The 15,456-nt window shown below is 42.4% G+C and overlaps 1 protein-coding gene across 2 annotated transcripts in view; it reads left to right on the top strand.

The window, feature by feature from the left end:
• The window catches only part of LOC121154046 (tubulin-specific chaperone cofactor E-like protein), a 155,606-nt gene that overhangs the window by 117,411 nt on the left and 22,739 nt on the right, over positions 1 to 15,456 (top strand). For both annotated transcript variants that reach the window (XM_040976804.1, XM_040976805.1), the window contains 2 exons: positions 3,992 to 4,553; positions 12,471 to 12,670. In XM_040976804.1, the coding sequence (XP_040832738.1) occupies positions 3,992 to 4,553; positions 12,471 to 12,670 (762 nt within the window). The remainder of the gene's footprint in view (positions 1 to 3,991; positions 4,554 to 12,470; positions 12,671 to 15,456) is intronic.

Genomic DNA, 15,456 nt, shown 5'->3' with positions numbered 1-15,456 from the left:
GTTTGGCATCTATTGGGGAAGACAGATGGGTCAGGGAGGATCCCACAGTAAGTCGGAAAGTAGAGAGAGAGTGAGAGAAAAGTTGACCCTAAACTCAGGTTTTTATGACAACAATCTCATGAAAACTTCTTTCTGGAGACACACCCCAATGACTTAACTATCTCCCATTGGGCTCCATGTCCTAAATACTGAAACTGGATTATATTTGTCCTCTGCTTATGACTTTGAGGTTTTATATATAGTGTGAGGGAAGGGGAAAAGTCATATTGAAACCATAGACAAAGTCCAAGAGGCTGTCCTAAGAGATCTCATAGTCTCATGGGACAGATGGACCTGTTACCAGTTCAGAACAGTATAATGTGAAGGGTGTAATTATTGCCTTTATACTACAGTACAATACACATAGCATTTATCTTGAATTGAGTAGTATAAGTCACCCAGAGAAAATTTAAAGTATACAGGAAGAAATATGTAAGTTCTATGCAAACATTATGGCATTTTCTACAAGGAAAGCATCTGAAAATTTTAGTATCTGAAGCAGGCAGAGGAACCAATCTCTATGGATCCTGGTGTTAGCTGCACTTAAATATTTGAAATACATCCCTCCACACCCTCATATCCTCGTACTTTTTGTCCTCTCTGTGCCTTCCTCCCCTATCCATCAAGCTGCATTGTCACACCAACCTCCTCCTTTTCCTCTGAGCTCCTCTCCCTTAGAATCTCCTTTCCTTCTATTTCTCACTGGGGGGGGGGAGGGGAGAGAGAGAGGAAGAAAGAGAGAGATTGATTCAGGACAGAGTTGCCTGGATGGAGAACACTGATGTTGAGAGTAGCTCATTTTTTTTTTCTGCATTGAAAGATGTTCTGTTCTCAGGCTTTAGCAGTGACCAAACTTGCAAGACTTTTAGCTTGACCCTCATTATCTTCCTTCCCCAAGGTGTTGCTTCCTACATGATGCTAAGGAGGTAGGGTATATGGAATGAAGGGAGACTTGGGAATCAAGTGAGATACACAGGTCAGCCTTGGGGTGAATGGGCTCTAGTTGATTGGTTGTGAGGCTGCAGGGCAGGACAGGGTCTCCACGACTCCTTCCCTCCATGAGCTGCTGAGTCAAAGCTGTGTTTGCATAGGGCTCTCCTGGCTGAGAAAGTCGTGCTCATTTGGTAGTATCTCCCCTCTCTTCCCCACATCAATACATCCTGACACTCAGGTGGGGTGCGTGGCATCTTTCTCATTCTTCCAAGCACAGAGAACCCAGCACCTCTTCTCCTCTCATCCCTCACCTCCCCATCACTCTCCATCCATACCTATCCTGCTTTTTGCCTTCCCTGGGATCTTGATTATCTGTCATCTCCCCTTACCCCTATGTCTTCAATGTTCCCTTCCTATAAGATCCCTTTCTATGAGGCTCTATCCAATCTCTTTCTTTCCCTTGGGAGCCAAATCATATCTGCTTCTGCATCTCCCAACTATCATTTGCCTCTGCAATCTGACTTCTGGCTTTGTGTCCCATCAAAAATTCTTTTATTAAGATCATTACTGACTCTTTTTTTTTTTTTGAAAAATGAGTGAGTACGTTTCAGGCTTTATCTCATGGACTTCTGCCATGCGTGATATGGCACACTAGGCCCTACATGGTGCAGTACCTCCCCACCTTCATCTTCATATCCTACCATTCCCAAGGACACACTTTATGCTCCAGCAGCACTAAATTGCTGCAATTCTTCATATTTATCAGGATGTTTTCCTCTCATTTAGGTGTTTGCTTGGGCTGAGCCCTTTTCTCGAAATTCACCTTTCTTCATTCACATTCCTCTTTGTCTGGCCAACCCCCACCCATCATTTGGGACCAGGTAAGGGTAATGTCTTCTTCAGACATTACTGATGCTGTCTCCAGATGGAGCCTGGTGCTGAGCACTTATTTGTATCTATTGCTGCCTTATCAGGTGATGTTACTATCTCTTTATGTGTCCATCTCTGCCACATATCTGTAAGCTTCTAAGGGAAAAAAGGGTTCTTTGCTTTATTCCAGCCTTAAACACAGTGCCTGCTGGCACATGGTGGTGCCAGAATAATGTCTACTGGATGGATGAATGAATTCTTCCTGCATGGATTTTTGTAAAAGAGGAGACAGTTGAGTTGAGTTTGGGAAGAAGAGCACTGTCTAATGGAGAGTGGGCTGGAGGAAAGGTCATTCTTGCTGTCTTACATAAGGTTCACTAGCAACAACATCCGAGATGGGGTTGCTTGAGAAGGTAAGGGGAGCATGAAATTTGAGAAAAGCAATGGAGAAAGAGAGTTCAGGAGGTGCGCGGTGGAAGTCAGAGATTTAGGGCTAGCATGAGTTATTGGGAGATCTGATACATGACTTATAACATAGAATTTGTCCCTAAATTTGCCTAGTACACTTGATGTGGATGGTTTATAACAGGGGCTCATAACCCTTTGAGCCAAGTAGCTCCCATTGACCCAAATCAAGCTTTGAACTTATCATCATTCAGTGTCATGGTGCAGGGCAAGGGGCCAGAAATCTTTATGCTGTAACATAAGAAATGGCAGGGAGAAATGACACAATGTGGTTCAGTTAGAACAGCAAATTATTGAGTATTGCAGCTATGAAAGACCTGTGGCTGGGTCTGAGAGGTGAGGTCAAATCCTGAAAAATCCAATGGATTGTGCAAAACAAGTGAGACATCTGCCCAAGCCCTGGAAAATGCCTTCTGTACTGGGCTTGTCAATTTTGATTGCATCTTAAAATTCTGGACTGACAGTGGTGAGTGAACGGAGGTGAAGGGCAATCCTTGAGCAAAAGTGACAAGTTAGGAGGTGATTCAACAGTCAAGGTGAAGAGGGTCAAGAATTTGCATTACAGCAGGAGCCATGGAGTAAGCAGAGGGATCAACCCAAGGAGAGAAGAAAGAGGTGGGTAGAAAGGATTTCTGGCCAGAATGTAATCCTGAAACACCTGCTTCTTCCACAAGAGACTTGCTCACCTTTTACCCTCACCTCCCAGGAACCAGCAAGCTGTCTCTATTTTCCAGCATGTACTAACCCAGCCACAGGCTATTAGATGTGACCCATCTGAATCAAAGCAATCGAAGGACGGTGTAGTTCTGGAGTTTGATGTTAAGGGATTTCCTTACTGTCTGAAATTAAAATATATGGGGAGAAACTTGTGTCAAGTGCTTGCTCTCTGTGAGGCACAGTATCAGTCACCTGGGGGATCACCAGGGGACAGTAGGTATGATCAATAAAATGTGGCTGCTGACTACTGGTTGCTCATAAACCTGTAAGTGAGACAGAGTGTATGCAGCTAATCATAATAAAAGGCAGACTGTGGTATGTGTTTCAATCTCAGGATGCATAGGCTTAGTCTTGGCCAAATAACAAAAGAGAAGTATAAATAACAAGTTGTTGTTGCCCAGATGAAGGAGTGATTCATTCTGACCAGCAGTTTGGGCTTGGAAAATCTGGCTTTACAAAGGACACGGTGTTGGGGTGGGGGGATGAGATGAATGTTGGCTGGTGAAGCATGGCATACCAAGCTGAGAGAACAGCAAAGTGAAGTCATCCTTCAAGGGGAAAAAATTCCTGAAGGAATTAATAAATTGGGGCTTGCCTAAAATAAATCTACAGCAGAGCTGGAAATAGAAACACAAGAGTTTTAGAGTTGGATATTTTAGTCTAAACCTTAATTGAATTCTTATTACCCTCTCATTACCTTGGAGAAAACAATTTGAACTCCTAGGGGAAATAATGCTATGTAAACAGAAGGCACCAAAATGAATAGGTATATTAGTGTACAAAAGATAGTCATTTAGGTCTGTTCAAGTCCTAATAATAATAGTTGACTGACAAAAACAACCAATATGCGAAGACTCAACCTGTCCCAAGTCCCCTCTGGGACTTGTCTTTCTTGAGAAGAATTGAAACTGTTGGGAAATGTCTGGATCAACTGTGTTTCTCCACCAAGACTCTCCTTCTTTTGCAGGTCAACAATGAACGGCTGTATCTGCCCCTGAAGTTGGGACAAGGGAAGATAAATATATTTTCCTTTGGCTTCCATGTGGTGGTGGAAACTGATTTTGGTTTGAAGGTCGTGTACGACTGGAAGACCTTTCTTTCCATCACTGTCCCTCGGAGCATGCAGAACAGCACCTATGGACTGTGCGGCCGCTACAATGGCAACCCTGAAGATGACCTGGAGATGCCCATGGGTCTACTTGCATTGAGTGTCAACGAATTTGGGCAGAGCTGGGTGAAGAGGGATACCTTCTGCCAAGTGGGCTGTGGGGACCGTTGTCCGTCCTGCAATAAGGTTGAAGGTTTCTCCAAGGTGCAACAACTGTGCAGCCTGATTCCCAGCCAGAACGCTGGCTTCTCCAAGTGTCACAGCAAAGTCAACCCCACCTTCTTCTACAAGAACTGCCTGTTTGATTCATGTATTGATGGTGGTGCAGTTCAGACCGCCTGCAACTGGCTGCAGAACTATGCCAGCACCTGCCAGACCCAGGGGATCGCAGTGACTGGCTGGAGGAATTACACATCCTGCTGTGAGTCTTTTTCATTATCTCTCCTTCTGGCTTCCCCTCGATGTCAATTGATGTGGGCACAAACTCCATACAAGTTTCAACAAATTGAATAGAGAAATTTAAGAGTATGTCACTGTGGAGTTGAGTTTGTTATCTGAAAGTGGATAAGTAGCCCCTTGGTGCCTCCATTTCCTTATCTGTAAAAGAGGGTTGATACCCCATTTCAACCTATGTATTTCGTGGGTTTTGATAAGAATAATCAATATCAGGTGTATAAAGCACATCATACCACACATAACTTTTATACCTACCAAGTGTCAGTAAAATGTTAATAAAAGGCTAATGAAGGAGTTAATTAGTTCAGTTGTTCTAGAACCTCATGGGACCACCATTGTTTGAGTGATTTTATGATCTCTCTTAAGTGTGCTGTGTTTGGTTCATATAGGTTACATCCTAGTCTTTGGGCTTAGGAAATGGAAGAATATTGTGAGCATTAGAGGAGAATTAGAACTCCTGGATTCTAGCCTTGACTCTGCTCTGAAATATCAGTGTAACATTGGAGCCATTCACCTTTTCTCCTTGACTCTGCTTACCTTTTACTTAGCAAGGACTGTGCTGCCTACACCATTTACGCTCTACACATACTAAGTGGCATTAGTTTATTAATGGCTTTCTTGGAGCCAAGCATGGTGCTAAAGACTTTATTAACATTTTATACTTGGCTTTCTAACCTCAAAATCTCAACTCCTACTCTACACTGGTGGAATAATTTGCTTGCCTTTAGCACATGAGAACTGGAAAACGTTTGGAGCAGAAATTGCTGTTGGTCTTTGGCTAACCTGCTCTGGTCTATTTTCCCATCTCAATCTCATTAACTGTAATATATATATATATATATATATTTAAATTTGGAGATGGGGGTCCTAACTGTACAACAAAAGCTGCAAATAGATACTGAATACTTGAGTGAGATGATAGCGTTCCTGGAGACAGCCTCCCATTCTCATCTCAGAAAAGGGAAACATGGGTGGAAATCCAGAGATAGTGCTGAGGTCTAATGCCCACTATCAGCCTACATCCAACATACAGTCATTGGATTCATGCAAGTGTGAGGGGAGGGGCCAGAGGAGGTGGGGATGGAAGGAAAGAAAGCTTTCATGCAGGCTGAGTCCCAAGTGAGATGTAAGGCAGGTAGTGACAGCAGGGGCTGCTGTCCAAATTGACCTCTGGTGATTTCAGTAAAATGAGTATGCCTACAAAAAGAGTTCAAGTCTGGATAAATCTCAAGAGCAGCTCTGGACTCATCAGGGTCAGCACAGTAGGACAAGGGAGCTCTTTTTCTAAATTAGTAAGCTAGTTTCTGAATCTTAAGCTCTCCTCCTTGTACATGGTGAGGAAAGGGGTTTGGAAAGGCTGGGTCTGTTTCCCTTTGAGATTTCCTACAGGGAATTCCCACTTTCCTTATAGCCAGGCGTGGAGTCTTACTGCTCTCTGGAGGTGGCTGGGATAGGGGCTAGCATGGCGATTGCCAAATGCCATTGCTCTAGTTTTGGTGAACATGGCTATTGCCAGGAATTTCCATTCCAGTTAATTGGTCTCAATTTTTGTCACTCATGGGAAGGCAAAGGAATTGAGTTACTAAGTCCCATGACCAGCCCCCATAGCCTAAGTATGAGGAAAATCAGCCCACCTTCATGGAGATTAGCTAGGAAAAATGAAGATGAAAATGAATTTTTGTTTCTTATCTTTGTGTTACCTCTACTGGTGACCCATCACTCTCCCATTTTCAAGATTCTATCTGGATATCAGCTGCCTGCTCTGTTGGCTAGTTACAGCAACTCTTGAAGAACTCTACCCATGACATTCAGAATCAGTCTTGCCTCAATCTTGGGTGCCATTACTGCCTTGGACCAGCTGCCCCCAACCCCAAGCATGTTCTAGTCTGATGCACCAGGAATTGTTCCTGTCACAAGAAGATGTAGAACTTTTCCCTACATTCTCATTGAAGGAGAGGGCCAGAGACCAAACAGAGCACCCAAGGATCTCGCGGTGATACGTGGCAAAAGAGAAAACTAAAATAAGAGAAGGAATGTATTTGTGAAGAGTGTTTGTGGTGGTGGTGATGTGAGTGTTGACAGGGCACAGCAGGGGACAGCTCGTGGTTACCTTAGAAGTTCAGAAGCTGAAAAAGCTGCAAGAGCTTGTGTCCCAACTCAGCCAACCAACCTAGAGGTGGGTGAGTACAGACATCTGGCTTGTATGTGGCAGTTTGTTGCCAGGTATGATTGGACTTTTCGCTTCTAAGAAAGGAATGCAGGACACACACCACATTCACCCCTCTACACACACATGCACCATTCTGCTAAAAATCAATCTAATTTAACTCTCGGATGTTGAGACACCAGAAATGGTGCTTTCAGAAGAAAAGAGGTTAAGCCATGGAACTTGTGTGTTTTGAGAGCACAGTGAAATGCGGGTGTTTTTCAATAGTATTGGCTGTCCCTATCAGTGGAATAATTTATTACTCAATTATGTTATTTGTAAACACATTAGAAAACCTCGTCACACAAGTTGAACAAATAGGCTGGGAGGGAGACGGAGGTAAATTACCTTAATTACTAACCCTTCCTAAGCTTCGTACAGCTGAGTTTTCAGTCCCCTAATGGGAGACTTAAAACAACTTCTAGTAGGGTCAGAGAAAAAATAATTGATCAAACAATAGCTGCTTCTTAGTTCATCTTATGTTCTAGCAGTATTTTTTTTTTTAAAAAAAATATGTATTTATTTATTTATTTTATAGGCAGTTACAGAGAAAGACAGAGACAGAGAGGATCTCCATTTGCTGGCTCACTCCGATAATGGTTGCAATGGTGGGAACTAGGTTCAAATGAAGTTAGGATCCAGGAGGAATTCCAGGAGGAATTCAATCTAAGCTTCCCATGTGGACAGGGGTCCAAGTAATAGCCTCATTCTAGCACTACTAACATTCTAAATGGGATTCACAGATTCATTTACTCCTCACACTAACTCTGCAGACACGAGGAATAATCCCATTTTCTAGAGGAGAAAACAGAACTAAAGTCAACTTCCCAGGGAATAAGGCTTGCTTAAGTTGAAAATGGGCTCCAGAGATAGCACACTCTCTGCTATTCAGTGTTGGCCTCTCCGTGCCTTGAGACCCACTCTTTGAAGAGTGGTAAGAGGTCAAAATTAGTTGCCATGACCGCCTCCTCTTTGTTGAGAGGTACTTTTTGCTACTTCAGACTCCTGAGTCCAATGTCTGGTAATTGGACTTCTTTTAATTGACTTCTTCATACATCCAGTTTGTTCCCTCTGAATAATTTTAAAAAATTAATTTCTACCAATCCTACTACTACTACCATTACTAGTAGAAGATATACAAGTATCAGGCAGTATATGGATATCTTTCTAAATTGTTTCTCTCGTTATCTAAACCAGGGCTGGATATTAGAGGCATTATTGTCCTCGTTTTACAGAAGAGACTAGAGTCAGAACAAACAGCCTGCTCTCTTCGATACTGCTAGCTAACAGTGGAGGCAGGGTTCAATACCATCTCAGGATGAGTCCAAAGCGCCTGTGTATTCTGTGATACTAGATGGCATTTCATGGGAGTCTGCTCATTCTGTTGACCAGCGAGGCATCAATGAGAAGTCAGACAACTGGATGTGTCAGTCCTAACACAGTGTATTTACAGATGCATAATTCACTAATCATTCCACAGATCTCAGAACTTCATTTGTGGGGAATGGCAAGCAGAAAATCAGTATTAGGACTTTGAAAGTTTGTTTTCAAGAATCATATGTTTATTAAGCATCTACCATGTTCTCAGCAACATTTTGGATGCCATGGAGTAATCACAAGAATAAAGTAATGAAGTGCATAGTATGGTTAGAGATAGAATCTGTTTGAAAAACATGGAAGAATGACAAAGAATGCCAAATACATACTTCATCTTTCTGGATGTTATCATGTATGCCAGCACATAAGTTGCTGTTAATTTTGACGTATGGGACAAGTTTCAGCAAGTCAATAGTAAGAATCAAACAAGTTAATGCTGGCACTGGAACAAAAAGACCAAGATGAGAAGGTGAGAAAGCTTAAATACAGGCCCAAACATGACAAAGAAATTAGTAAGAAGCAGGTCATATCACAGACACAAGTTCCCCATCACACAGCGAACTATAGGGACCCAGGACAGACTGGAGATAAAGAACCAAAATCTTTCCTACATTCCCTACAAAAGAAAAACACAGATTGAACAAACATTGGGCATAAAATATGAAAATGGAAAAATATCAGATGAAACCAAAGGCATATTCTGTCATCTTGCAGTGGAGAGGGTCTTTCTTTTGCTTTGTAAAAAACCAACATTTGTTTTTAGCATGAAGTGGTGTTGATTTTTATAAAAAGCCTTCTCTGCATCTATTGAAATGATCATATATATGGCTTTAATTTTTTGATTTGTTGATGTGGTGGATCACAATTATTGATCTGCGAATGTTAAACCATCCCTGCATACCAGGAATTACTCCCACTTGGCACAGGGGAATGATCTGCCTGATGTACAAGCTGGATCCTGTTGGCCAGTATTTTGTTGAGATTCTTTGCATCTGTGTTCATCAGGGAAGTCAGTCTGTAGTTCTTTGTTTCTGTTGCGTTTCTAGCTGGCTTTGGTATTAAGATGATGTTGACTTCATGGAAAGAGTTTGGAAGGATTGCCTCCCGTCTACTGTTTGGAATAGCATGAGGAGGATTGGAGTAAGTTCTTGTTGAAACATTCAGTAGAATTCAGCAGTGAAGCCATCTGGTCCAGGGCTTTTCTTGGTTGGGAGGGATCTCATTACAGATTCAACCGCAGTCATTGTTATTTGTCTATTTAGATGAATGAATGCCTCATGATTCACTTTTGTTGGGTTGTCTGTGTCCAAAAATCTAACCATTTCTTCTATCTTCTGATTTGTTGGCACATAGTTGCTTGTAATAGTTGCTAATAATTCTATGGCTCTCCAAGGTATTTGTTGCTGTATTTCCTTTTTTTGTTTCTGATCCTATTGGTTCATATCTTCTCCCTCTTTTATTGATTAGTTGGGCTAGTGGGGAATCCATTTTACTGATTTTTTCAAAGAACCAGCTCTTTGATTCATTGCTCTTACATATTGTTGTTTTGATCTCTCTTTGGTTTATTTCCTCCCTTATTTTGGATAGTTCTTTTTTTCTACTACTCTTGGGACTGATTTACTGTTGTTTTCAGCTCCTTCAAATGTATGGCTAGCTCATTTACTTGGTGCTTTTCTAATTTGTTAACATCAGCCTTGACTGAGATGAACTTTTCTCTTAAGACTGCCTTGATCGTGTCCCATAAGTCTTGATGTGTTGTGCTGATGTCTTCATTTGTTTCAAGCGATTTTTAAGATTTTACCTTTGATCTCCTCTCTAACCCATTGTTCATTTAGTAACATATGGTTCAGTCTCCAGGTCTTTGCACACCTTCTGAGGTATTTTGAGTCATTGGTCTCCAGTTTTACTCCATGATGGTCTGAGAAGATGCATGGTAGAATTTTGATGATGCTGAGGCTTGTTTAGTGAGCTATAACATGGTTAGTCCTGGAGTAAGTTACATGTACTAATGAGAAAAAAGTGTATTTTCAGATCCTGGAGCGGGTCTTTCTAAGTTTTCACAAAGGAAAAGCTTATATATTTGACCACATTAAGATTTCTGCATTTCCACATGTCTAAGGCTTGATGAAACACACAAAGTACAAAACAAAAGAAAAAAGGGAAAGGCAAAAGAGATAAATACTTTGCAATATGTATATGACACCCAATGGTTTGTTCTTAAGCTATAAGGAATTTCCATAATTTAATTTAAAAAAGTGACAGAAATGGGGAAAGGACACAAAAAACGTAATTCACAAAAAAAGATAAATGAAAGAAAAGATGATCATTTTTCCCAGGACAGGGAGACAAAACACATGCAAACAGGGCATTCTCACCTTTCGTATCTCCATGGATCAGAAGGTTTGGTGATAACAAACCAGCAAGGACATGGAACTGCAAACCTCTTGTGTAGTCCTGGAAGGCGGAAACACTGGCATCACCCATTTAGAGGGCAAACCGGTGGCATTTTAATCCTTTGGCTCAGAAATTCTACTTACGGGAATTTATAGATTCACTTACTCATGCGGACAAAGACAAATGGAGCAGGTGCTCGCTGTAGCAGCATCATAAACATAAAATACACACCGTGCAACCCTGCACAAACAATCATTTGAGGCTAAACGAGAAAAAAAAGCCATGAGCAGAAAAGTGTGTATATTATGTTACTGTTTATGTAAAAAAAAAAATGAACACAGGATACACAATTCTGTGTCTGTGCTTGTTTATGCACAGAAAAGCTCCAGAAGAGTCAACTCTTGTTTATTACTACTTTCAGTTGCATGTTCTACCACTCGTATGTTCTATCAAACTGAATATGTTTAAAAATCTATTTAATGTTCATATATTGTGGTCATATGACTCTACACATGTGTGAAAATTCACAGACTTGCACCTTTCAAGGGTGTATTCTGGGGCCCAGTGCAGTGGTCTAGCAGCTAAAGTCCTCGCTTTGAAAGTGCTGGGATCCAAATGGGCACTGGTTCTAATCCCAGCAGCCCCATTTCCCATCCAGCTCCCTGCTTGTGGCCTGGGAAAGCAGTAGAGGATGGCCCAAAGCCTTGGGACCCTGCTCCCGCATGGAAGACCTGGAAGCATGATGGGGTTCCATGATGAAATGGTTAGCACTCTGGACTCTGAAGACCTGGAAGAAGCTCCTGGCTCCTGGCTTCGGATCAACACAGTGCCAGCTGTTGGGGTCACTTGGGGTGTGGATCATCAGATGGAAGATCTTCCTCTTTGTCTCTCCTCCTCTCTGTATATCTGACTTTAGGATAAAACTAAAATAAATTTTAAAAAAAAGACTGTATTTTGCCCTCTAGATAATCTAAAAAAAATACACACTGTATATTATTATATAGAGTAGAAGTCCCAGTATAACACTATTTGAGCTTAGTGTATATTGATTAAAAAAATAGCCCCATCAAACTTTGAAGCAATCTTGTCCTTAATGATTGTCTAATCATTGTTTCATACTCACATGTTCCAAATGGGCAAATTCAGTTCCTTACAACCTGCTATGACCTAGCTGCTGCTATGTCTACATTATATAGACAGGACAGCTGGGGCCCAGAACATCTCCAAACTCTCCCTGTGTCTCTTGTAGTTGGCCCCAGGGCTGCTATTCCTTGCCAGCACCCAAACTTCCTTCCCTAATGACCTGTCAATGTATTTGAAAAATTGTGACACAATGCCAACCTGAACCAGCGTGTACACATGTACACATAACACACACACAGTGTATATTTGCTTTCTCAGAAAACATGATGTTTGGAGATCTACCATTGACAGACTTCCAGTCTAAAATAAGGCTCTCTAGGAATTTGGGATGAAGGCAATTTAGCTATGGGATAACAGGAGGGCGCAGTATGGTTAAGATTGGGACTTGAGCGACAGGAAATGTGGAAAGACTCAGAGGACCAAACAGGCAGGACTGAGAGATCAATATTGAGTGTGGGCAGACTTAAAGGCCTGGGAGTGGGCAGGTGCTGATGGCTCCAGGAGGATGTCAGGTGCTGTGCAACTTGGGAGATGGGTTTGAGCCAGTAGGTGATGAGGACCCCAAAAATCAAGGCTGAGGAGAGAACAAAGGTCATGTGATCATGGATGAGTCAGAAGGGGCAATTCTCCGGGGCAAGAGGGCAATGGGAATGAAGAAAGGTGGCAATTTCACAGCCTCTACTCTCCCCATGCCTTCCATCCCAAGCAATGTCCATATCACCGTGTGACTGCACAGGTTCTAATTTGCCTCTTTCCTTGTAGTTGTCACCTGCCCTCCCAACAGCCATTATGAGAGCTGTGTGAGTGTCTGCCAGCCCCGCTGTGCCGCCATCCGCCTGAAGAGTGACTGTAACCACTACTGCGTGGAAGGCTGTCAGTGTGATGCTGGCTATGTTCTGAATGGCAAGAGCTGCATCCTACCCCACAACTGTGGCTGCTACTCAGACGGCAAATATTACGAGGTATGGAGGCAAGCTGGCCTTCTCCTCCAGCCCAGAGAGGCTGGTGAGAACCGCCTGAGAAGAAATGGGATGTCTAATGGCAGGGAGGTGGGGTGGGGCTGGGGGTTGAGAGTAGTTGAGATGAGCCTCTTGCCCATTGAGCATCTTCCCTCTTTGTCCCCACCAGCGAGGCTCCCTTCTTCTCCAGTATATGGGTTTTGCTCTGCTGGGCCTGTCTGGAGCCGAGACCCTTCTGAATTCCGCTCCTGTAAATCATATTGGAAAACCCTCATGTGGCTCTGTTTTGAAACACACTAGCTGTGACTCTGACATTTGTAGCTGTCTGGGCTGAGGACATTTTTAATGAAAATATGGGGCAAGATAGGATTGGAACAGCCTTGACTCTGGCTCCTGAAGTCGTGTGAGAGGAAACCATGGTTCCATCTCTGTATCCTTGGTCATTGAGCTTCTGCAGAGAGCCAGATCTAGCCTGCCTAGGTGGGGTGGCAAGCCCCCCCACATACCACCCTGTGCACCTTAGCTGTGAGAACTGAGTTGCTGTCTGTAGATGGTTCTTGGTAAAACATATCAGTTCAATCTTGCTGCTGTTGGGAACATGTCATTATTCTTCATGTGTCATAGCACGTTGTTCTAGAAAAGACCTCGCCGAAAGAAAGCGTTAAGTTTGAGTTTTGGCTTGCAAAACTCTTCTCTGTTTCAGTGGCATCAAAACCTCCTGTGGGTGAGCAGGCAGCTAACAGCTGAAAACATTGAATATCTGCTAATTGTGAATCGCTGTGCTGGTGGTATCGTGGGGGATGAAAGTATGTTCCCTGCCTTAAGGACTTAAAAAATCTATTTAGGAGAGGGAAAAATGATATACTCTAAAGATCAAGAGAACAATTACAAAATGACAGATCAACAAGTGAAAAATAATACCCTACAGAACTAATCAATTTTAAATGGAAAAGAATAGTAGCATTTAAAAGAAATCCAATTGAAATGCCTGAACTGGAAATGTAGGCAAAAAAAATTTATTTCTTGTAAAGATGCATTGACTTATTCAAGAACAACTGCGTTGTCTTTAAACAAAAGGGGAAAGCATTATGGAAGTTGCTTTGAATTTCGTTTCCAGTGGAAAACTTATTTAAATGCTCATTAGGAAGGCAGGGAGGCAGTTGAGTAGAAAAATTAATCAAAGAAGACTGCTTGGGAGAAGTGGTATTGAAGTTGGGGCTTAGCACTATGATTTGAAAGGAAAAAGCAGAACATGTGGGAAAATATAAGAATCAATTTCATTTGTCTACAGTCAGGGAAGAGATATATTGAGGCTTAAAACTCCAGAAGTCCTCTTCTAAACTCCATGCCGCAGCCCAGAGACTTGGGAAGTGCGTTTGTCTCTCACCGACGCCATATGCCTGACCCTTGCGATCCTGACCAGCAGAATAGCATAACAGAGTGAGATCTGGGTTTGAGCCTAGCAATCCCACCAGTCCCAAAGGAGGTGTGACATTTAAGCAAACTGTCTCCTTTCCCTGAGTTGCAGTATCATTGCATTTGACCATGGCTGCCAATAACTACCCTGTAGGGTTTTGTATAAATAATCTATTACAGGTATCAAGTCTGTTACCTGTCACCCAGTCATTCCATAACTGGTAGCTGTTGTGATTGTTGTTATTCTCTTGAGACACATGTTGTAAAGAAAACAGCCAGGTGGGCCCGATGGTGTGGCCTAGCAGCTAAAGTCCTCACGCTGAATGCCGAGGATCCCATATGGGCACCGGTTCTAATCCTGGCAGCTCCACTTCCCATCCAGCTCCCTGCCTGTGGCCTGGGAAAGCAGCCGAGGATGGCCCAAAGCGTTGGGATCCTGCACCCACATGGGAGACCTAGAGGAGGTTCCTGGCTCCTGGCTTCGGATTGGTGCAGCACCGGCCATTGGGGTCACTTGAGGAGTGAATCATAGGATGGAAGAAGATCTTCCTCTTTGTCTCTCCTCCTCTATGTATATCTGTCTTTCCAATAAAAATAAATAAATCTTTAAAAAAAAAAAAGTAAACAGCCAGGCATGTAATTGCAATGATGTACGTAAAAGCCCTTGGCTCTCTCAGGGACGGCACAGGGCAGCTCTGTTAGCAATATCAACATTATTATCTGCTTTTTTGTCAGAAAGTCAGTGGCTTTTGACAATAATTTATAAAGTATCAAACTCACAGAACAAACAGTCCACATTTACTTGCCACAATGCTTGTTTACACAGCAAATTTCTTTGGGAATAAAAAGTGAGCACATCTAGCCATTAACATGTAAGATAATCACCCAGCTGTCATTGTCATGTCTAATTAATGATAAGACAGCAGCATTGGACCAGCCACTTTACTATGATGCTGGTTTCATGATCAAGATCTCCTGTGAATGAGTTATTAACCTTTGATCACATTCATATAAGCCAAGTTATTTTTCTTCTCCCACCAATGTAATGTCTGACTTCTTATCTAAGAGAAGCCAGACCATCTACTCAATTATTCTGTAAATCTGGTAACAGCAGTACAGTCCACTGGTGAAGCTGCTGGCACCCAGAATGTTTCAGAGGTCTGGAAGGAGAAAGAACTGGGTTCGAGGACATGAAAGAATCAGCAATGGCATCTTAAAGCGTGCTGGGATTGGAAGATCTCCCCCTCTGTTTACCTGTGACTCTGAATCATATCTGAACTTGATAACCAGGGCTTTGATAAGTAGTTCAAACAGAAAACAGTTACTAGATAGAAGCATTAACAACACCTTTTCTGGACAACACTGCTTAGGTA

The sequence above is a fragment of the Ochotona curzoniae genome, unplaced genomic scaffold (assembly GCF_017591425.1).
Source record: "Ochotona curzoniae isolate NIBS_2020 unplaced genomic scaffold, NIBS_Ocur_1.0 contig_2723, whole genome shotgun sequence".
Taxonomy (NCBI): Eukaryota; Metazoa; Chordata; class Mammalia; order Lagomorpha; family Ochotonidae; genus Ochotona; species Ochotona curzoniae.
This window is presented reverse-complemented; position numbering and strand designations above follow the sequence as displayed.